At 42.9% G+C, this 23,762-nt stretch overlaps 1 protein-coding gene across 1 annotated transcript; it reads left to right on the top strand.

Moving 5' to 3' along the window:
• Nucleotides 1-297: 297 nt before the first annotated feature.
• Nucleotides 298-23,297, top strand: ANKRD13C (ankyrin repeat domain 13C). The gene is made up of 13 exons (XM_086617166.1): nt 298-649; nt 6,727-6,768; nt 10,550-10,654; nt 11,639-11,724; nt 12,827-12,872; nt 14,275-14,341; nt 16,260-16,404; nt 17,078-17,209; nt 18,314-18,475; nt 19,224-19,303; nt 20,688-20,786; nt 21,399-21,499; nt 22,655-23,297. The coding sequence occupies exons 1-13, from the start codon at nt 298-300 to the stop codon at nt 22,783-22,785; spliced, it is 1,548 nt and encodes a 515-aa protein (XP_086473292.1). The 3' UTR covers nt 22,786-23,297.
• The last annotated feature ends 465 nt before the right edge of the window (nt 23,298-23,762 follow it).

Genomic DNA, 23,762 nt, shown 5'->3' with positions numbered 1-23,762 from the left:
GCCTCCCGGGGCCGCCGAGCCATGGGGGGCGGGACCGGGGCTCCCGGTCCCGCCTCCCGCCCCCCGCCTGCTCTCGCGGTGCCCGGGAAAGTCTCTCCTCGCCCCGCGCCTCTCGCGGGAGCAGTCCGGCCAAGATGGCGGCGGCGGCGCCGCGCTGCTGAGCGGGTCCCCGCGGGCGGGAAGGCGGCTGCTCCTCGGCGCGGCGGGTCATGCCGACGGGACGGGACACGCCGCCGCGGCTCTGAGCGCATCGACCCTCCGGCTGCGGCGAGCCTTGCCGCGGGGCCGCCGCTGGCGATGACCGGAGAGAAGCTGCGCTCGCTGCGCAGGGACCACAAGCCCAGCAAGGAGGACGGGGACCTGCTGGCGCCCGGCGAGGAGGAGGCGGCCGCCGCGCCCGGAGGCGTCTTCACCGGCGGGCGCGGGAGCAGCGGCAAGGGCGGCCGGGCCGGCGGCCACCGCATCTTCAGCAACCACCACCACCGGCTGCCGCCGAAGGGGGGGCCGGCGGCCGGCGGGACGGGCCCGCCCGCCGAGCCCGACCGGTGCCCGGCGCACTTCCCCGTGCACGAGTGCGTCTTCAAGGGGGACGTGCGGCGGCTCTCGGCCCTCATCCGCACGCAGGGCATCGGCCAGAAGGACAGCCACGGTGAGCGGCGGCGGAGCGGGCGGGCCCGGAGCGCACCGGGGAGGCGGCGGCCGCGGCGCCCGCCGCGCTCCGGGAGGGAGGGAGGGAGGGATGGAGGGGGGGAAGGAAAGGATGGAGCCCCTCGGGCTCTTCTCCTCCCCTGCTCGGCCTCAGACCGCGTCCCGCTTGTCGGGACGGCCGCCGGTGCCCCTCTCCGGGCTCCGTGTGCGGAGAATTCCTGGGATTTTCAAATAGGAGCGAGCGCGGTACCGGCGCTTGTAGCAGCGTGGTGCTGGGCGAGCTGCCTCTTGCCGGGTGGTGCTTCGTGTCCAAAAACCTACTGCATTTAAAAAAAAAAAAATACTGTTTTTTTGTGTGTCACGACTGTCACCAGTTCGCCTCCGGAGGTGACGAGTCGTTCCTTGGGCTGTTGTGGGACTATCCGTGATTTTTCCCCATGCTGAAAAATCAACCCACAACTTTGTTGTTTGTTTTTTCCTTTTAAATGTTTTAGTTCTGGGATTTCAGAGCCAAAATCTTATTCTCTGCTCCTCTGCAAGCTTGCTTGGGACATGTAAGTGGCAGCAGCAAAGATGGAGTATGATCCTTACGCTACTCTGTAATGCATAAATATTTAAAATCTTGCTAGGGCAATTTAAAATAGTATGTTTCGTTTGGGGGATGCTTTATATTGTTAAAAAATAAATCAGCCTGTCAAGTCAGATGAAGTTTCCAGGTTAGTTTTCATCTCTGCGTCTCCTACCTGTTTCAAGAGCAACACGGTACGTTTCTGCTGGAGAACGCTAAGTTATACCGTATGTGGTATCTGGAGAAGTTGTGATGAGAGGGCACAGTCATGTTCTTTTTCTGATTAAGAGGTAAAGGCTGCCTTCGTTTTACTTAGTTGTGTTATGTCGAATAAAAGGGAACATTAAGGTAGAGCAATCTTTGAGATTGGTACAGTGGGAAGAATCATGTAATCAGAAATTAAAAGCCATGTCCATGATAACATTAGGCACTCTGAAACACAAATTAATGCATGTGGAGTAATACACAGCTCAGTTGTCTCAATCTAGACGGGGAGGAGTGTTTCTTACAACTGTCATAACGTTTTTCTAAGTACGTTGATATAAATATAGCGACAGATATATTTATCCTGTCGTCTTCATTCCAAATGTTGCAGCAAATACTGGTAGAATAAAAGCAACAGACTCGGGAGGAAATTTTCTCACTCAGCGTATTCCTTCTGCTGATGTCTCCCCTACACCTCCTGCAGTTCCTCATCAAATAGCTCATCAGGATAAGCTTAATATCTTTACTTCGAGGCGCTTCCTGATCCGTCTTGGCTGCAGTATCATCTGCAATGTGTGTCACAAGCATTGACACCATCCTTTTTCAAATATAAATACACACACACGTACACAAACACATATATACAGACTGTAAAGGAACGTCTTTCTGCTTTCTCAGTGCCATTTACAGTAGGAACGCTTTGGGGATTTCTGTTTCCTTCCTCCAAGTTTTTACTATAAGTGTTCCTTTGCTGTTAAGTTTACCAAAAAACCCTCAGCAACAAAACCCTTGATGTCTTGACATACCAAAGGCCTGACTAATATTTCCTTGTTGTTGTTTTCTTTCTCCCCGAATCATCTGTCACTTGTTTACATATTTGAGTTGTGAGTTGTTTGGGCTAGATAACTTCAGTTTACGACTATACTCAGAAGCATGCCAGGAGAATCCTAGGACATGGTAAGGAAGTGACAAGAAAGAACTTCTAGTAAGTTATTGTTTATCATTCAGTCAGTTTTTAGTGTGTGGTTAAGTGCAGAAAAGCCAAGTCCTGTAGAACGTTCGACTCTTGGTGTTCTGATGAAACAACTGCTGGCTGTGTCTGTAAATTGAGTGCAGCCTGCCTCGTGCTCTAAATCAACCTCAAAAAACATTACCCATCGGAAGGCCAGCGTCACTGTGCCCAAAATGATGGGTTTCTTGGGAGAAGCTTGTATGTGTACCTATTAGATTACTTTCGTTTTTACTATAGTATTTAAGAGCTTAAACATTTATTTAGAAGGAAAACGTTATATTCTGGAATAGACAAATCTTCTTTCTGAATTACTTTTGGAAAACAGACTGGGCTTCCTTGTAGGTGTGCCAGATGCCTGACGAAAGGCTAAAGCTGCACATGCACACTCGTGAGGACAAGCGCTGCATTTTGTGTGTGTTTTTGTGCAAACAGGTTTTGTTTGCACACCCTGGATGTGCATGTGCAGGATTTCAGGCACTGTTGTGTCACTGCTTTCTTGGAATAGGGCCGTGTAGGCTATGTGCCTTGGAGGGAAGCATACGCGGTCGTTTCCCAAAGCTATACATTTTGGTGGAGCTGTCTTGAGATGGAAGGGAAATGTGAGGTTTGTTTAGATGGTGAATCAAGCTGTTACCAAAAGAGAATGAATTTGATTGCAGCTGTTCAGGTATGTGCCCATTCATGTTCTGGTCGGTGTCTCGGCACGATCTTTTCAAGCACGTTATCATTATCGTTAAATTGCAGGGAAGTCATCAAAACCACACGTCAGCCACTTAATTGCTTACAGTGCCCTTTTTATTACAGCTCTCTTACACAGGTAAACAACAGAGTTGTATGTTTGCACCCTTCTCTCTCTCTCTCCAGCAGCTGTCTCGTGTAAAGCTACTTGTTTTCCTGGAATCTAACACTTGCCGTTGTAGCTTGTGCTCGTTGAATGTGGTTTGCTGAAAACCTCAAGCTGTTAAAACCATCCGTGCAACGGAAGGAACTGGAGCTGCCCTCTCCTGCCCTCTTGCCTATCCTGGCAGAAATGCTTAGTTGCACTGACTGGGAAAAATTGATTAAAGTTCACCGTTTTTTTTCATCAGACTAATTTTACCTAGAGTTATTCTATATGCTCTGGGTAGTAAATGTTCTAGAGGAGCCACAGCTGCTCCTGCCATGATGAAGCAACTAAACATGATTTGTATTTTAGGATCAGTGAAATCTGGGGTTGCAGCGTGATAGAATTCCAGTGGAGCGGTTCCCTTTGAGTCCTGTAAAGACTGGTACTAATTCATTTATCAATCTGGGACTTTTGTCATCCAAATGTGAGCAAGAGCATGATAGCGTGGCTGTGTTTCAGCAGCTGCTGGGATTGGCTTCACGTTTTCGGGTCCCATCTCTCCCAAAGGAGTAGAAGTTAACTTGTCCCGTTGTGGCAGCAGCCAGGTTTCTGAGATGAAATCTATGGGAAGCCTTCGGCTGCTGCCCGCTTCGGTTGTTGCTGGATGGGAGACTGTGGCAGCACTGGTCTGACCTTTTCCAAGGCATTTGTCTTTCCCGAAAGCTCACCTCTGCTTAAGACTGTGATTAGACAAAAAAGGAGTTTTTCTGCTTGAACAGCTCTTCCCTTTCTCCTGCCAGGGGAAGGAACCCGGAGATTGCATGGAGGCATTCTGTGCGCCGAGTGATTCCTCGCCCTGATTCCCTCGTTTTGTGACACACAGCCTTGCACAGTTTGGATGGCTTATTTCGATAAGTCAGGGTTTGGTTTGCTGCTGATCAAACCCATTTCGTTTGACCGAAAGAGCATCAAGAGCTCCCCGGGTTTGCCAGGTCTTAAGGCAGATGATTAGTGATGGAACCGTGCAAAATGCTGTTCCAGGTTTGATTTTCGGGATGTGCCAAAGCTAGTATCCTGTTTGCCTTCAGGGAGGGGGCCAGGGAGGCACTTTTGTAAAGCAGCAGTGGAATTTTGATGGAATAAAACCATACCTGAGCTTACTGTGGTGCTTACGGGGTTTGGTGGGCAGTGTGCACGTTGTTCGAGCGCTCCAGCCGTGCTCCCCGGAGCAGCCGTGCGCCGCCGTGTCCGTGCTCGCTGGGTTAAGGGTTGTCTGGAGAGGAGCTTATCGTGGCCAGTGAGAAAAGGCCTGACTGGCCAGGTAGTCCGGAATGGTAGGAACTGCAGTGTGTCTTTCCAGGTTTCACAAGGTCCCTTTTCTCTGTGTTTGCCTGGCCTCTCCTTAATTCTTTTCCTAAGGTGCTTTCCTGGCTGACCCGTTGGTGTGGCTCCTCTCCTCTGGTACAGCCCCTAACTTCTTACTTCATCTCACTGGTCTGTTAGACCTCACACTCCTCCTTGCCAGGGACTTGCTGGCTAAAGACCAGCAAGGATGTTACCTCTTTTCAGCCTCCTCATAAATAATTTTTTTTTTTTTTTTCCTTCTGGAATTGGTAGATTCCAGTTTCGGTGCTTTGTTGCTTATTGTACTGTTTCTCTGCATGCTCCTCTTCCTCTCCCTCTTCCCCTTGTCTGCTGTATCCAAGTTTCCTATCTGATTTTCGAATTGCTCACTTCTTGGTGTGAAGATGATCATTGAGTCAAAAGTCTATGCTGGAAGAGCTCTCTGGGGGTGATCTAGTGCAACGTCCTGCTGAAAGCAGAGATGACACCAGAATTGGGTCGGGTTGCTCAGAACCTTGTCCGGGGGAGTTTTGAAATGGTGTGTGTTACTGCACAGCTGCACTTGCTGCTTATCGGCTAAGTGAAGGCTGGCAAAGTTCTCTGGAAAGCTGGCAGGGGCCAGGTTAGCTTTCCTCTTGGTGTTTCTTGCCTTCATACCATGCTGTCGTAGCCACTTGGAGCTGTCTGGCTCTGGTTTATTCATGGTTTGAAAGGTGAGGTGTTTCTTTTAAATTTTAGGGTTTATTAATGTAAGAGAAAACTTAGAGCTGTTGTTTTATATGTATCCCACTGAAGTGCTTGATAAGGGGAGGAAAATGTTTACCTCTGGCTTGCATAATTTCTGAGTACATGGTTTGGCTCATTCTCAGGTTTACTCCTCAATAATGTCATTATTTCAGTCACTTAACAAAGAGTGGCTGCATCCAGTATTCTAAATTACGCTTTGGCTCACAGATGTTACAAAATCTATTAATAGAAAATTTGAGGTTAGCTCAGAGTGTGCCTAATGAACTAGGATGTAGCTGTCTGTGATCTTGCTCGTGGCCCACAAGAATAATTTGTACTACTATTTGTACTACTAATAGCTCATTCCAAACCACTTAGGAGCTCTGCCTTTGACTGCTTGCCTATCTTGATCAGAGATTTCATGATACTCTAGGATGCTGGCAATTAATTTGCATAGCAGCCTCTTGGTGTTCCGGATTGCATCTTTGAGATGTACAGTACATCATCCTTTGCGTGTGGCAAGTGCTTATTGCTAACACGATACTGTAAGATAACCCTAAAATCAAATGCATTTGTTACAATTGCAAAATAAATTTGGTTTTCAGCAACTTTTCTGTTCACTCCGCGAAGAAAATGTTTAAACATGTAAGCAGAGTTAATACAGTTAAATGGAAGAATTTTACGTCCTTAAGCTACGTAAATAAAATGGGTCAGAATTCTGGCAGCAGCAGGAGTTCAGAAAAACAACTCTCTGTACCTTACAGTGCATATTTAAGGACAGAAGTACAAAATGTGTCGTATGCATAGCCAGGAAAACAGGGTCACGTTTGTAGTATCTGCTGATAATCTCAGAAGCTTTCTTTGGAAACAAGGCGTTAAAATAACCAAAAGGCTTTATTGTGGTGAAGTTACTGATACTTTGCAATCTGTCCCATACTGTATTAGTAAAAATTTTGTACTGAATCTTTGAAAAATTAATAAAACAGGCTCTTAAAACTTTAATCAGTATCACATCTTTGAGTAGCTTTTAACCTAGATACGTCATTCTTTGTAAAATACCAGGCTTTTCAGACCATGATAAGGAGAGAGGTTTGGGTTATCTCTTGGAGATACAGTTGGACTGCTTCTGCTGGAGTGAGTTTCAAAATGCCATGAAAAAAAGCTCTCCTGGCCCATGGAGTGTGTTTCAGATATATTATTTTAACAAGTATAGTGCAAATGCTTGCTTAGGAAAATGTAACCGCTCCGGTGTGTTTTAGTGCATTCCTTGGTTATGTCATGTAACTGGAGTTTCTTACCATGTAATGTTGGAGTTGTGTGTGCAAATGCCTGAACGGATCGCAATGGATTCTGTTACCTTGAATCTAATAATATCTTTTCTTCTATTATTTATTTCAGGAAACACTCCTTTACATCTTGCTGTGATGTTGGGACATAAAGGTAGGTAAACCCATCGATTTTGTTAGCTCTTAAATCATCCTGAAGACTTAGGGGCAAGAGGAAAGAAAGATTTTTCAATTTTCCTGAACGAGATCTTGTGATTCAAGCTTGTTTGAAGGTGAGATTTTCTGAAAAGAAGATGCCACGCAGATCTAGAAGAGATCTCTATTTTAATGTGCAATTAGTTCATGGGACAGAAGGGTTATTAATTTCTGTTTGTGTGATGATACCCTTTCTCTTCGTCAACACCTTTCTGGTTATTGGCGTCACTGTGTTTGGTTCTGATCTGCTCTCTAGAGGTGTTGGACAACCCTGCTTAGCTTGTTGCCAGAGAAGCGAATCGGACTAACATCCTCTAGAATAAAATGACTCTGTGAGTGCTTTTTGCATGCTCCTTCACTGGAATTTCTGTCTCGCTGCCCAGCTGTTTGGTCGTGTGTCAGGATGCCCTGTGCGGGGCAGCCTGGTGATTCACCATGGCTCTCATCATCCAAATACCTTTTGAGGACTTCTTTACAGCAGAATTTCACCACACAGGATTCAGATTTCTACTTCAAATAGAAGGTACAGAAGTAGACATGTTTCAAGGCTGGGAAGAAACCCGGAGTGTGATTGCTCAGACTTTGTGACAGTAAAATTCTTTTTGAATACTGAAACAAGAATGGCTTGGTTCCGTTCAGCCATGTGAGCCCTGTGCCTGGTACGTGGTACTCCTCATGAGAGAGCTGTTGTTTCCCAAAACACCTGGCAGATCTGGAGAGGGGAATGCAGGAAACGCAATACGTTGTCTTGGGATGTTTTGCTAATACTTATGAAGTGATCTGAGATAATTGAGAGTTGGAGTGGGAAGTAATTAGGAAGGAAGGGAGGGAGAGAGGTGACTTACGCAGAAGCAGCAGCAGTAGGGGTTGCTGGAATCTGCTAATGCTGGTCTGGCCTGTGATGCTTTTTCAATAAAAAAAGAAGAAAAAAAAAAAGAAGGAAAGAAAAAGAAGATAGGTGAAAACTTGTTGAGACAACAGTGAGACAAATATGTCTTACAAGTGCCTGCCTGCTGGAAGTCACAGGCAGGAGTTTTTTTCAACTTGTGAAAAATGGTACTTTGTCAGAACGGCTGTTTTCCAGTGAGGATCCTAGCCTAGAGGCTTGGAACAGCAGAAGGAAACAGAGGCAGGAGCTTTTCTTTTGTTTCTCAGCCTTAAATGAGGCATTTTAACTTGTAAGATAGGTTTGAGGTTTTTCACCTACTTTGTGTTCTCAGGCAGTGGTGATGGGCTGTGTCTGTGACTTCTGCGGTGCCCCGTTGCACTGCTTGTTTCAGGCTCTAGTTGGTCACGGTCAGGAGTTAACATTTACAAGTTGGGCACTGTTGGGTGTGAAGGGGTTGTGTGTTCGTGGTTAGAAGATGATTAGCTGTGATGAAGGGACGTGTTCTACATAGCTACAACAGTATCATGCCACGTTAGTAAATGCAGAAAATTTTGATCAGAGATGCTTCTTCTAATAAAACTTTCCCAACTTTAATTCAGTACGGTTGAATATTTATTCTACGTCTCTCTCAAAGTTTGGTTATTTCATGTTTCAGCTCTAGGCTGAAAAGCAATCTAGTCAGTGCTGACAGATTCCTTGAATATGAGTTATCCTCGTGTGTAGTACAGCGAGGAGGGGAGAGGCGTTTCTTCCTTCTACTCCTCTTCTCGTGGGCTGCCTGTTTCAGATTACAGTTTGCAGTTCACCTCTTGGCTTCTTTCCATATAGTCAGTCATCCTGAGTGTAAAGCCCTGAATCCGTTAGGATGCTTGTGGTGAGCCTGTGTCTAGCTTGCCTGGAGCAGGGCTATTTGTGCAGGACATCCAGCACCATACCTGGTTTTACTGTTTTGACTCCGAATCCTGCGTGGTCGTTGATCCACCAGGTCCTTTCCTACCTGGTCAGTCTGTCTCATTGTCATGATGGTTTCTGTCTCTCTGGAGTGATGCATGTAGACTGCCCAACTGTGCACAGCAGCGTTGGAGCCAGTCTTCTCTGAAGTGCAGGGTGAATTAGCATCCTGTTTGTTTAACTGGAAATGTAGCCTGGTAAATGGGAGCCGATTTCCCTGCTTGCTGTACGGTGGTGTTGCTGTGTTAGGCACTATATTTAGGCAACCATAAAAATCCCTCTGTGTTTGCTGGCAGGGTGGTCAGGGCTTTTGTTTGTTTACCACAAAAGATGGTGTATTCACCAGTGAAGCATCTCTTCCTTTCCAAACCCTGTGCTTGCCAGTGACTCACGGTTGTTGCATCTGGAATGACAAGTACAGTTTCCTGTAATACCTACAGCAGGAGAATAGCCCAGGAAGTTCCTCTGTCCATCATGCCTGCCCATCCTATTCGTAATGAGGCATTTCTGCAGCCCGGCCTGGTGCTGCTCTATCATTTGCAGATGGATCAGGTTGATTTTAATGGGATGTGGTGAGGAAACTTTCCGTAGTTAGAAACTGAAGAACCGTTTTGAATGAGGGCAGCTTATTCAAAATGTGGAAACCCGGAAAGCTTTCTTCTCTCCTTGATATTAAGGACTAATAGTCGTTCTACCATCACCTTTTACCCATAGATAGAGAAGGGAAGGCAAGTTGAGCTCCACTAGAAACTTGTGTGGCTCTGACGAGATGTTGGCGTTGCTTTGTCGGCCCAGCACGTGCATGCCCAGGGTCAGGGGTAGATGGATGCACCCTCCTACTGATGCTGTTGGTGAGAAATGTCACGTGTTGCGAGTGTACCTCTCTATTGATGGAGCACGGAGTTGTGTGCTCTGTCATCAGTGCTCCAGGTATCATAGAATCACAGAATGGTTTGGGTTGGAAGGGACCTCAGACATCATCCAGTTCCAACCCCCCTGCCATGGGCAGGGACACCCTCCACTACACCAGGTTGCCCAAAGCCCCATCCAACCTGGCCTTGAACACTTCCAGGGATGGGGCAGCCACAGCTTCCCTGGGCAACCTGTGCCAGTGCCTCACCACCCTCAGAGGGAAAATTTTTTTTCTTATATCCAATCTAAACCTACCCTCTTTCAGTTTAAATCCACGTTGTTGGTCCTACAACACCTGTTACTTGTTGTACGGCTGGTCATGCACATACTCTGAGGCTTTCTGGGTCAGTGTGCTCGTTTGCCCGCGTCGGATGCCACATGGCCACGAGATGTCACAGCACATAGGGATGTGTTAGTGCCACAGCTTCCTCCCTGCCTCCCGTACACGTGCTGCTCTCAAGAGCTGCCCCAAGTCGGTGTCTCCGTGCACGTTTCTAGCAGATCGGTTTGCCGTTGCCCTTTGGGCGAAGGGGGCTGACACAGGCAGGGGGAGGGCTGTACACAGCTTCCAGGTGTGGAAGACCATGAAGTGTGTCTTGGTACGTGGTTTTATGCCTTAAGTAGAGAGAGCTGATGTCATTTTTTAAAAATATTTGTTGTGTACGTGTGTATATGCACGCACAGAAATACAGCTTTGTGAAAAGGAGAATATAAGAAGCAGAAGGGATGTTTTTTCAGTGGTTATGTAATTAGTGGCTGATCACCAATTATGTTTTTAGTGCTAATATTTAACAGGGAAGTGCTACAAGTGCTTACATAAATGGTTTTTGCTTGTTCAAAGTTCGAGTCAGAATCCATACATGTATTTTAACAAACTGGTTTAACATATTGGACATCTACTACTGCTTTGTTCTTGTTTCCTTTATTATTGGTGACGTTGCTGCATTCGTGACGTTTACTGAAAATAATTATTGCTGTTTTGTTACAGAATGTGCCCACTTGCTTTTAGCCCATAATGCTCCAGTAAAGGTGAAAAATGCTCAGGGATGGAGCCCTCTTGCAGAAGCCATCAGCTATGGAGACAGACAAATGAGTAAGAACCTCTGCTTCCCGGTTAATCAGAAATTGAGGCCGCGTTCAGAACAGGAAAACAAAGGGTTTTTTTGCTAGGGTTTTTTATAATGCTCATGTTTTAGTTCTCCTAAGAGTTTATCTTAATCAGTTGAACTATTTTATACCTAAATATGATACGACAAACTCTGCACATTTCCATTTCCTTGACAAGAAATACGTTGCATTAGGATATGTAATGCTAAGTAGAGTTAAGATTTTGCTTCAAGTGGTTGTAGAAGCTGTAAACCAGCATCCTGTATTTAAAATTGGAGTTACAAGGCCAGCCTGGATTTTAGCTGTGTGGTATCATCTGATTGGAACTGCTCCATGTGGTCACAGGTGTATTTGATGGATCAGCTGGCAACGTGATATTGCTTTTGTGTGGCTACTACGGGCCAGTAGGCAAATACAGTGATTACTTACTCACTTCAGATATGAAGTAGTGAAGGGAAAATTATTCTACTGGTGCTTGCTAGTGGATGTTAATAGTATTTGATATCACCGTGTCCCATAGCAGAAAATTCACTGTATATTATATATATTAATGTATTATTAATATATCGATGCACTAGTCTGTGATATCCTAACAATGTTCTGCGTGTCAGCTCCCTGATACTAAAGAATTTTATTTATTTATTTATTGGTGGGAGTAGCTGTTATGCAACCTGTAGGCTCCTGTTCAATAATACACGTGTGTACCCACATAAACGTGTACTAATCCGTGTCTAAAAGAGCTCTTGACATGGTTGTGTGCTTTATCTCTAACAATTCTTGAGGCTTTTCTTCCCGTTGTGAGCGGAGTAGGCTGTGGGTAATTACTATAAGTCGAAGTGAATTTCTCCCGAGTCTGATGAAATGTTACATTTGCGTTGTTTTTTCTTTTTTTAAGGTGTCAAATAATGTTGCTAACGTGTGATTAGCAAACAAATAGAATAGCATTACCTTACAGTTAATTTCTGTTTAGTTACAGCACTCCTGAGGAAGCTTAAACAGCAGTCCAGGGAAAGTGTTGAAGAAAAGCGACCTCGATTATTAAAAGCCCTGAAAGAGGTGAGCTCCAGACAGTTGTGTTGACAAAAACAGATCGTGGTGGAAAGCAATGGCTTATGTTCTTAGTATGGATGCTCTGGCAAACTGTAAAAAACTTTTTTTTTTTTAATTTGCTTTTACAAAGCTCTTTTGCTCTTAATAGTCATCTTGGCTTGCAGTGTCCTTTTTCAGGGGTCGCAGAATTATGTGTATTTTGAAAATAATACTTCCTTCTCAACTTACAGAAATTCAAATAGGAACATTTATGTGAGACAGACCTGCTAGTCGTCTTTGCAATCTAAAGTTTAAAGAATATATTTTTAATCTGTTATTTATTTCATTAGATTTTTAAGACTTTAATCTTTTATTTTGATAAATAACACTGGTTTTGTTTAGTCACCAGTCGTGAATGACACTTTCTTTTCTTGCTTAGCGATGAAAGAGATTTTTGGTTTAATTCTCCATCTGCATGCAGCAGCCAATTCTTCTTGAGCACAGCGAAACATTCCTCAGTTTAGGGAAACCAAGAAGAAAAGCTCAGTTTCCTGCATTTCCGACTGCTGCTGGTGTGGTTATAAACCTCAGGTTTTGATTTCCCTTTGGGTGGGGTGAGCTTCTCCTGCCTAAGCAACCAGTAAAATACGGATGGTTTGCAGAAAACCAGCTATTCATCTGAAGTTAATTAAACCATACATCTGAAAAGTTGAGCTAAACTGTGTCAGTGATCCCCTCTGTGAATACTCTCTACCGATGTCCCTGTGTTTTTCGTTGATCCAAGGAAAAAACCAACCTGCTGTCTGTCTAGAAGTGAAAAGCTTCACTTCAGTAAGAAGTGAAGAACTTACTAACAGTAAGTCTTTTACAGTCCACGGCTTAATGGCTGTGTGAGTTACTATTTAAAAAAAATCATTAAAAATGGGTTGTTCAAATGAGTTATGTAATTTTATCATTATTGATTCTACTATCGTTAAAGCTTCAGAAGTGTTTAAGTTCAGGATAAATTCAAATACATTGGAGAAAAAGTTTTCTTTGGCAAAACACATCTTCTGCCTGTCTTTCAGCAAATTTTACAGTTGTCATTTAGACTAAAATGCTTGTTAATATATTCTTCTTTTCATCTCAGCTAGGTGACTTCTATCTAGAGCTTCACTGGGATTTTCAAAGTTGGGGTAAGCAACTGCGTATTCCTTTCATAGGGAGATAATGCAATCAGTCCACAGCACACTTGTTCTCTTAAGCTGGAATTCTCTTCTGGTTTGCATGTGGGAAAGTTCACAATTCGGTTCTCAAGATCTAAGTTATAAAGAAAGGACAATTTTTTTGCTGAATTATTTTTGCTTGTTCGTTTTTGGAGCTGAATTCTATTCTGCAATCCGATGACATGATATGAGGGGGAACGAGCTGTTGTTTACTTGAAAAAACTGATGATTAGAAGAGTAAAATGTTAAAATGTCTTTATCTGGTTGATTGGTGTCACTGTAGGGCAGTGGTTTGAACAATGGAGTTGAGTAGCTGGATTTGGGGCATTTAATTTCCTGAATTTCAGCCCGTATTCGGAATGGTGACAGTTAAGTGCAACTATGTGGTAGGTTCTTCAAACCTGAGCTTCTCTAGGTGGCCTGCCGTGTGCTGCGCATTTAGTGAAGGGACTTTTTCATGGAAGAGTCAGCAAGAAAAAGAGCAGAGCTAGGCGTGGGGCAGGGTAAGGCATTGCTGGGTGATGGGGCTGCAGCCCGACCTGCGGAGCGTGCAGGTGGCAGTCAGGCATCGCACGGGAGTGATGCCAGAGGTGGAGCCAACTTCTGAGGTCCTCTTCTCCAGGCGTCTCGTGTGCTCTGAGCCTCTTCTCCAGGCGTCTCATGGTGCCTCTGTTCACATTATTTAGTGTTTCATATATATTCTCTTTCTTGAAGGAAAAAAGATGCTCTGGGCAGTGCCTCTGTCCTAATTATTGGTCCTCTAGGCTGTTGACCTTTTACAGGTGGTCTTAATTCTTTGTAGTTCATTTTGAAGAAAGTGTTGAAATGCCATTGTGTGGAATTGGTTTTATTGCTGTAAAGCAAATGGTCCTTTTTAGGATAAGGACAGCTGCAGTTCCATATATCCATCTTGTAATACTCCACCAACTTTCAGTTCCACTGGTGGTTTAATGTTTGCTTGATGCTTTAAGCTTAGTGCATTGGATTTTTTTTTTTCTTCTGGGTGTTCTGCTTTAATTGTAGCTAGGTTTTCTGTTGGTACAATATATAAGTAAACTATCAAATCATAGAATTAAAATTTCAAACACATAGGAGATGAGGTACTAGAAGTTATAAATGATTCTGCTATGGCTGAGGACACGTTATGTCCTGATGCTGAAACTAGTCTGTACAATTACAGATCAATTTTGCAGGTATTGAATGGAAATAACTGCTATTAGCCAATTGTATTTGTATTGAGATTGTGATGGAAAATGGGTGTGCTGTATTTGTATTAAAATACACAGAGATTCAAACTGATGTATAGTTTTAATAGAAATACTTTGCAGACGAGCCTCAATGTCCTAATTGCATTCTCTCTCCCTCCCCTTAGTGCCTTTACTTTCCCGAATTCTGCCTTCTGATGCATGTAAAATACACAAACAAGGTATAAATATCAGGTAAGTACTGATTTTTACAGTGTGTGTTATCCAAATAAATATCTGCATGTTAGTGAAAACGCTGGATTCCAGAGTGGCCTGAAATAAATCACTGAGGAGTCTGCAAACGTTTGTGAAACAGCATTGTGTTTGTACTTCAGTGTTTGGGGGCAAGAAGGGGTGTTTGAACTTTTTTTTTTTAATTTTTGACTGTCTCTTTTCTCTATTGAGCTGAATTTAACTTCAGTTCCTGAGTCATGCCAGAGCAGTCAAGTTCTACAAGGCTTTATCTACCAGACATAGAATCATATAATAGTTTGGGCTGGAAGGGACCTGAAAGACCATCTAGTTCCAATCCTGACAATGATTAATTGAAAAATAGGAATTTGATATTTTTAGCACAGTTTCAAATAAATGAGCTTTCAGCATTTTGTGGAGAAATGTTGCTGCTCCAGTCTATGCAGTTAAAAAAAAAGTGGTATAGTTTCTCGTTTGAAATGCTTAATGTGGCAAATTCACAAACTCAACAGAGTACTTCCAAAAGTCCTTCCAAGCTCAGCTCTAACTGGTTTAGTTTGGGGTTTTGGATTGAAATGCCTTTTGTGTCTTTTTCTTTAGATTCCAAAGTTTAAAACAAAGTCAAGTATATGATTCAGAAGATTCAATCTGTAGAGAATTTTGTTCCATTAGAGCTGTTAGCATAGGTGTGTGAACTGGCTCTTTAGGTCAAATTTGAGTCAGACCATTTGTTTCCTTCTCATTTCATAGAATCACAGAATGGTTTGGGTTGGAAGGGACCTCAAAGATCATCCAGTTCCAACCCCCCTGCCATGGGAAGGGACACCCTCCACTACACCAGGTTGCCCAAAGCCCCATCCAACCTGGCCTTGAACACTTCCAGGGATGGGGCAGCCACAGCTTCTCTGGGCAACCTGTGCCAGTGCCTCACCACCCTCAGAGGGAAGAATTTCTTCCTTAGATCCAATCTAAATCTCCCCTCTTTCAGTTTAAAGCCATTGCCCCTTGTCCTATCACTCCACACCCTTGTAAAAAGTCCCTCTCCAGCTTTCCTGTAGGCCCCCTTTAGGTGCTGGGAGGCTGCAGTAAGATCACCCTGGAGCCTTCTCTTCTCCAGGCTGAACAGCCCCAACTCGTGCTCTGCTTGTACGGGACTGGGAGTTAGGAGACTGGCATTGGGTGGAAATAGCTACGGATTCTTTCTTGAAATCAGAGGCCAATGCATGCTGAGTATTAAGCAATCACCCCTTAAGAGCTGAAGTGGTCATTAAATTCAGGTTCTTAAACTGTCTTCGTTAAAGCAGTCAATATTCCAGCAATAAGGGCTCTGAGTTGCTAGAGAGCTCTTTGTCCTTGGCTCCATCTGCTACTTATTCAGGTCAGCAGAAGCATTTCCTTTGTGTTGGTGAGGGGAAAAAGTAGAAATAGCAACTAAAATAAGTCAAATAAAAAACATCAGTCTGTTTTTCAGTCCTCTTCATAATTTAGGTCCTGTGCTAATACTGTTACTCAAATCAGTGGCTGTTTCTTCTGTTTCTAGAATAGGGTGCTGATCACATGGGGTAGTTGTGTTTCTTGATGTGTAGCACATCCTGCCTGTATAAATTTGGTCGTTTCTTCATGCTGGCAGTTTTGAAATAAAGTTTTCTGAAGAAAAACCTTTTGCTATGAAGTTAGTGTAAGAATAATTTGGAATGCATTTATAGTGGTAGAGATGTTATAATGTGAAACTTGGTAATAGCATTTTTTGTATTTTTGCATCCAGGCTTCACTTGTGAACTATTCTATGAAACCTCATGCCTTAGTGAGTTTGGTTGTGATTTAAAAAAAATAATAAATGCTTCTGCTTGCAAACTGAACTTACTGGTGTATTTGAGTGTTTATGGGTAACTTCTTTTAAAGTGTTGGTATGTTTTCACAGGCTGGACACAACTCTCATAGACTTTACCGACATGAAGTGCCAACGAGGGGATTTGAGCTTCATTTTTAATGGTGATGCCACACCCTCTGAATCTTTTGTAGTTTTAGACAATGAACAAAAAGTTTACCAGCGAATACATCACGAGGTAAAGATCTGTGTGAGTGCAGGGTGTGAAACACCTCAAGCTTTTACTTCACATCACAAGTCTGGCTGACTCGATTAAGCCTTTCAAAAAGACCCAAACAAGCTCCAAGCTTTATAGGTGACACAAAATTTTGTTAGGAAAAACAGTGCTTTTGAACACAGACTTCTAAATAAGGAAAAAGCTAGAATACAAATCCTTTGGAAAAACCTTTTATCGTTATGGTTTGTGCTACTTTTAATCTTCCCAGTGGGTTTAGTTTAGGTGCCCTCAGACGGGTGTTCAGACTTGCTCCGCATCCGTTCCGTCACTCCGTGGTCAGTTGAGCTGTTGACGGTGCAAAGGTGGGACTCATCAGACCCCTTGTATTCAGTCACATTTTTAATTACAGCTTTATCCACCAGTCACTTCAGAATATGGGTCTTTGCCTGTGGAAAGGGTGTAGCTGCTGAGCTTCTCAATAAATCATACTTGGATGCTTTATTTGCATTCATATTTAAAATTAAACCGTTTGGTAACCATTTGGCCAGAGCTTCTATAAAACAGTTTGAAAATTCAGGAAATGTTAGTTCTGGGAAGAGTTCCAAAGGAAAAGGCTTATTAATTATTTTAATTTTTTTTTAGAAGCAATCATTATTATTAAATTCTGTTTGGTATTTGGGAATTTTTCTTCTAGGAATCCGAGATGGAAACAGAAGAAGAGGTCGACATTTTGATGAGCAGTGATATTTACTCAGCAACATTATCAACCAAATCAATTACCTTCACACGTGCCCAAACAGGATGGCTGTTCCGAGAAGACAAAACAGTAAGCTGAAACAAAATGTCACAGACTGCATTACTGGAGACAAAATAGTTCAGACAGCCTTACGATGATGTGGTTGGGAAGAAATAAGGACTAAGTAAGGTGTTCAGGATGGAGGAAGAGTGTCTCCTCCTACCCCTCCCCAATTGCCACTAGTTTGACCATGTAGGATGTGTGTGATGGAACTGCCTTCATAAGGAAAAAGTAGCCTGGAAGAAGGATAACAAACTGTAGCTATTGGGCAGGGGGTAGAACAGATTGTGCTGGAAATTACCTTATTGTAGGTGTATGTGGTCTCTGCAAATTCATTCCAGGGCCTGCAGTAGGGATTCCATGTGCCCTGGTGTCAGAGAAACACAGGAGGATGGGAGTGTTCTGGGTAGTTTCATCGAATCATAGAATCACAGAATGGTTTGGGTTGGAAGGGACCTCAAAGACCATCCAGTTCCAACCCTCTGCCATGGGCAGGGACACCCTCCACTACACCAGGTTGCCCAAAGCCCCATCAAAGGTTTCCTTTGAGTGTTGCTTTGTGTGTTACCAGTCTGACCGAGATACAAGTTCTCAGCTGTGAAAAAATCCAAACAGCCACCGTTGTAACGTCTTTGGGTAGGAAACTGCTGCCTCCTGACGAGCTCTGAAGGGCTTTGTGTTCATATGGATCCGTTCAGGTGGTGCCACTCATCCCAAGTTTTGGTCTGAGCTAGTGTTTGAGGACTGTTTCCCCTTTTGAATACCAAGTCCCTGTTCTACATGTGGAAATCATCCTTTAACATTATCTACATGTGGAAATCATCCTTTAACAATTATCCTGCTGTTGAAGGGGATTTTAGTCAGATTTTCCCTTGGCTGCTCTTAAATTCTTTCACAATCTTTTTGGTCTTAAAATTTCCACTGATATGAAATACCTGTTTCTGATGGAGTTTTTGCATTTGTACCTGGCTGGGATTGTCCACTGGTAGCTGCTGTGGTTGGTTGTGTAAATTACAACACTTCAGTCCTCCAGATGCCTTGTTGCACTGAAGTGCAATTATTTGGATAGCCAAGAATTTACATGTTTTTATTTTCTCTTCCGTGAGTCAGTAACGTCCAATTCCTTCCATGCAGGAAAGAGTAGGAAACTTTTTGGCAGATTTCTACTTGGTTAATGGCCTTGTGTTAGAATCAAGGAAAAGAAGAGAACATCTCAGTGAGGAGGATATTCTTCGAAATAAAGCTATCATGGAGAGCCTGAGTAAAGGTGGCAACCTAATGGAACAAAATTTTGAGGTATACTTCAGTAATTCTTCACAGTATGTGAATTTTTGCATAGGAGAATAATCTTTCGCACCAATCATTTATCAAAATCTATAGATAATGATTTTATTCTAATTGTCTTAATTTAAAATCCTAAATATGACCTACAAGTATAATCATGGTGATATGTTAATGAAGTATCTGATTAGCGCACACATTGAGGAATTTCTGTGATTATATTGGATATTTCAGCCTTAATTTGTCTGTTAGTAGAAGATTATAGGTTTGGCTGTGGCAAATCACTTTAACTTCTCTTAGACCAAATGTCTATTGTTTAGAATGCCTTTCTGGTTTTCTTCTCAATTTGTGTTTTCCTTTAGCTTCATTAAAAAGGGCTAAGCCTGTTATTATCACCATGAAATCAAGAGCTATTCAGAGCGAGCCAGGCATCATCTGGGAACACACATGCAGCCTTTTAGAAATGATTGATTTATTTCTGTATTAGCTTGTGCTTTGCCACTTGTCATTCAGGCACTTGAGTTAACTGATGTATCCAAACCAGCCAAATTCTGTGAAATACAGTTTAAAGCCAAATGCCTAAACGGAGAATATGAGAGCAGGAGATGGAAAAGCCCAGTAAAGTATCAGCTACAAACTGGGTAGACTGTGTTGCTGTTCTGCTTAGAGCTGAAGTACAGTCGTGTCTTTCGAATGGCAAAATTCTAAGAGAATTTAAGGAAAGACAAACAGTTTTTTTAAAAATCTCTGTTTTTCTGCACAGCCCGTCCGACGGCAGTCGCTTACTCCGCCGTCACCCAATACAATTACGTGGGAAGAGTACATATCTGCTGAAAATGGAAAGTAAGTGCTTGGGGTTTATTGACATGAGCTTCCGTAGGCACTTTTAGATTATTGGTCTGGGGTTGTGGTTTGTTTGGGGTTTTTTTGTATGTTCTCTGGTTTGTGAGTGCTTTTTGTTTATAGTTTTCTAGGGACAGAGGAACGTTGGGTTTGGTGTCTCAGATGTTTAATGTTCTTCAGTTGTTCTGAGAAATTCATTGCTGTAATTCATTTGTCTTATCAAAGTAATAAATAATCCAGTTCACCATGTTTGAAATAAAAGTTTATGATTTAATGAGACTCGAGTAGCAGTGGCAGTGTACAAAAACGCACGCTTCTGGAATACCAGGACATACAGATCTCCTAGTACCAGCTGGGTCTTTGCAAGAGGCTCTCCTCTAGGTGTGTAACTGGGTTGCAAACAGCTAGAACGTAAATTAATTTCCAGCAGCATCATTTGTAGAAGATGCCAGCAGCTGAGTTTATTTTCCAGGGCTGCATGCTGTCTGGATGGTGAATGTAGAAGGACCAAAAAATGTACTGTGTCACATAAGTAAAAGTGATAAAAGTCCTTTCTCCAAGGATACTCGTCCAGATGTTACCAGGGAATGTGGTGATATCACAGTGCAGGCTTACTAAAAAGGCACATGGATCCGTTTGGGGGTTGCTTTGTTTGTTTTTTTTTAACCAATTTGATTTTTAGTGTATTTGAGATCGAATGAATATTCAAGCAGAATAAAGAGGTTACGCTTGAACAGCTGTTACTACTGGGACAGAAATATGGATGTATATAAGATTTCATTCAGTTTAATCTAATAGACTGAAGGGAGTTTAATGGAAAATCCAATTTTCTAGCTAATACAAAGCAAAAGAGGAAAAGATTTTTGTCTTGTTACCTGTCTGTTCCTCTCCTGTAACAGAATGTAGTAAGTTGTGTTTCTGTCCTGTGTTTCACAGTATTGCTTTCCAGTCATAGAGTAACTTTTCCACTTTCTCTGAAATTGTTTCCTATTTTAGGCTGAAAGCAAATGAACCTTTTTCTAGTTCAGCTTGATACTTTGTTCACATGTAGACTACTTTAATTAACACCTGAAATCAGCTGTATCTATTGCTGGGTAGTTGTTGTGTCTTTCTGTATATTTGAAGATTTTTGGTTTATATTTGAAGGTTAGTCGTTTCCCTAACTGTTTTTGTCTTGTCTCTGGGTTTAGCAGGTCTCAGAGTAATCTGAATTAAGATGGTTACTGCCTCATCTTCACTGTGCATAGCTTTTACTTTTTTTATTTGCTTTATTGTAGGGATTCTTTACTTAACGTTTTCAAACCTGAGTATTTCTTCTTTCCTTTGAAACTGAGATTTCACTGAGAGAAAAACTGACTTTGCCTCTCTCCCCTCTTCCTTACAGAGCTCCTCATCTGGGGAGAGAGCTGGTCTGCAAAGAAAGCAAGAAAACCTTTAAAGCCACGATAGCTATGAGCCAGGAATTTCCCTTAGGGATTGAATCGTAAGTCAAAATTCCTTGCCACGAATGTTATTTAGTTGTAGGAAATGTTTTAATGTGTTGATGAACTCCAAAATTCTCCGTATCTTCAGAAATGGGAATTTGGCAGTTTCAAACCTGTGAATGAAGTCCTGCTGTTAAGGAGGTAAACTTGCAGTTAGAGATCGTGGTGCTGGTTGCCTGTTTGCTCGATCAGACCGGATTGTTCACTTGTCACGATTCTGAGGTGCCTGGTTCCACAGAATCCTAACAGGGTTTTGCCCATAAGTTTTACTACAGAGTTTTGTGGCCTCTAATCTGATACAAAACCATGTCAGGTTCCATATGTCCGTGGAGAAGCGGGTGTGGAACTATATGCTTCAGTCTCTTGTGTAAAATGAGGATGAGGAACTGGTATCTTGATGTTTGTTTGTACGTCTGGGGTAATATGACACGGATATCTAAGAACCGAACGTGAGGATGCTGATGTGGAGCTCTAAGGAGATAGGTACAGAGGCATGCTGTAATTCTTCAACTCCTTTTTTTTATCACCTTGCTCCTTGGGTCATTTTTATCTTTTCTAGAGGGAAAGCTTGTGAAACGAGAATTTGTGATGAAATCTGTTTGCCTTTTCAGATTGTTGAATGTTTTAGAAGTAATTGCACCCTTCAAGCACTTTAACAAACTTAGAGAATTTGTTCAAATGAAGCTTCCACCAGGCTTTCCTGTAAAATTAGGTAAGGTGACTTCCAACAACTCTTGTGGCTTTGTATTTCCAAACCACGCGTGCTTATTCATGCAGTGTGTTCAAAACTGCTGCTGAGCTTTGGAAAAGAGCTCTCTTACCTAAGAGTGTGTTGCCGTGGATTTCAGGGAACGCAGTGAGGTCAGAGCACGTAACGTTGGGTAGGAAAGGTGCAGCTGAAAGGTGAGAATAGTCCTGGTCAGGAAGGGAGCTCTGTAATTTACGTTGTCGTCGTGCTCGGGGCTTGCTCCAAGCGTAACGTGGATGCACTGAGTCATCTGAGTCATCCTTCCATTAAAGGGTGATCTCAAGCCATCAGTTAAGTATATTTTAGCATTTTTGTGTTTCTTTTTCCTCAAGGATTACTGGTGATACTTTTCACTTACAAATAAACAGAAAACTATTACGTTTCTAACAAATGGAAATGTATGAAGCTATTACTCATGGTATAGATTATCACAGCACAAACTGCCCAAAAGTAATAGTACCTTTTCAAAGTGTTAGAGGATTTCTTGCATACCAGTCAGCTGTTTGATTTAGACAATTCTGAACAGACTGTATTCTACCTCCTATGCTATTTGCACAGCTCTGTTTATTGAGGATTGAATTTTTGCTTGGCTCGTCGAGTTAGTTCATGGGCAAGCCACTTGTGTTGAGCATAACTCTGAAGTGTTCAGCCTCAGTTCAGGTTGGAAAAGCGTCATGTATTAAAGCAAACATTAAAAAGGTTTGTCTTTTCGTGTGGAGCTGCTCAGCTGAAGCCTGGTGTGGCAAGGTCATTTGATCTTGTGTCATCTCCAGGCCAGTGTCCTCTATTTGAACAGATGAATCTGTATGTTCACAGCACGTTGGTGTCCGTGGCGTCAGTCTGCATCAGGAAAGGGGAAAACCACTGAATTAATCATGTTAACGGTTGTTGGAGTGGTGTGTTGAGTTGGGTATTGCTTCCATGCTCAGGGTGCCTCAGTATGTTCTGGAGTAACTTTGTTTAGACCACCTTCTTTTTTAAGAGCTTGGAATTGCTGCTGTGTAGAATACTGAGCAAGCTTCTGTGTCTTTAGCAAGTCTGAAGTTACAAGTCTTTAAGGAAGGGTTGGTGCTTACTGGTGAGCCTGTATTTCATCGTACCATTTTGCTTCCTGTCTAGATATTCCTGTATTTCCCACCATCACAGCCACTGTGACTTTTCAGGAGTTCCGTTACGATGAGTTTGATGAATCCATCTTCACTATTCCTGATGACTACAAGGAGGACCCCAGCCGTTTTCCTGATCTCTAACTAAACTGGAAGGTTAATGGTGAATAACAATACCAGCGTTACCACAGTGAAAGCAAATGGATGCAAATAGCCCACGGATATAGATAGGAAAGTGGGTCATAAAGGAAGGGATAAACTTAATAATCCAGAAGAAAAGGGAACACACATCAAATGACTGATGTACTGATACTCACTATAACGGGCATCTAGTCTAGTTCCTGATTTACAGCAAGTCTCCTGACGTGTCCTTCACACTTTTATACATCCAGTGCTGCGAGCGTGGTAGTCTGACACCTCGGTGACCCTGAGAATACTTAACAGCTGTGAGGACTATCATTGGTTTTTAAATTTTTTACATTTCTTGGTGATACAAAAAGCACTCTTGGACCATTAGCATAAAAGGTGAAGTGTCTTAGCTGGATATTAGCCCTTTAAAACGTCCCACCCTACTTAAGATGACCATATTCTGTTCATTCAAGCTTTGTCTTCATGAATTGTAAACTATGTATCATTATGTATAGATCAGTAATTTGGGTGTTGTATGTTAGAAGGAATGCGATTTCTGTAGACGAATGAACCAAATGGTGACCACGAAACAGTTGCATTTCCATACTGCAATACACTTCAGAAATAGCATTCGCTCTGCAGGGAATAAGGTACCTCCTCCAGCACCTTAGTGCGATCCATCGTGGTGCTATCCGCGTCTCTCCGAACCGTTGACTTCTTCACTGAGCAGTTGGTCCATCTTCCTTCCGTTGGCTCTCAGCTTGACCTCTCTCCGTCCCACTGGCTTGGAAGTCCCCGCTGTGTCCATGGTGCTGTGCTGATTAGCGTGCTCGGAGGTTCGTTAGCTAGAAACTCTCACTTTTTTTCTTCTTTTTCCACGTTCACTTAGGAGACTTGCTCCAAATGGTTGAGCATCAGCGAGGTTATCCCGTGTTTGTATTCCGCGGCCGCTCGAAAACGTGGGATGCCTGTGGAGAGTTACTAGAACAATA

The sequence above is a fragment of the Tauraco erythrolophus genome, chromosome 10 (assembly GCF_009769465.1).
Source record: "Tauraco erythrolophus isolate bTauEry1 chromosome 10, bTauEry1.pri, whole genome shotgun sequence".
In the NCBI taxonomy this organism is placed as follows: Eukaryota; Metazoa; Chordata; class Aves; order Musophagiformes; family Musophagidae; genus Tauraco; species Tauraco erythrolophus.
Note: the sequence above shows the minus strand (reverse complement) of the source record. Positions and strands in the feature narration are given on the sequence as shown.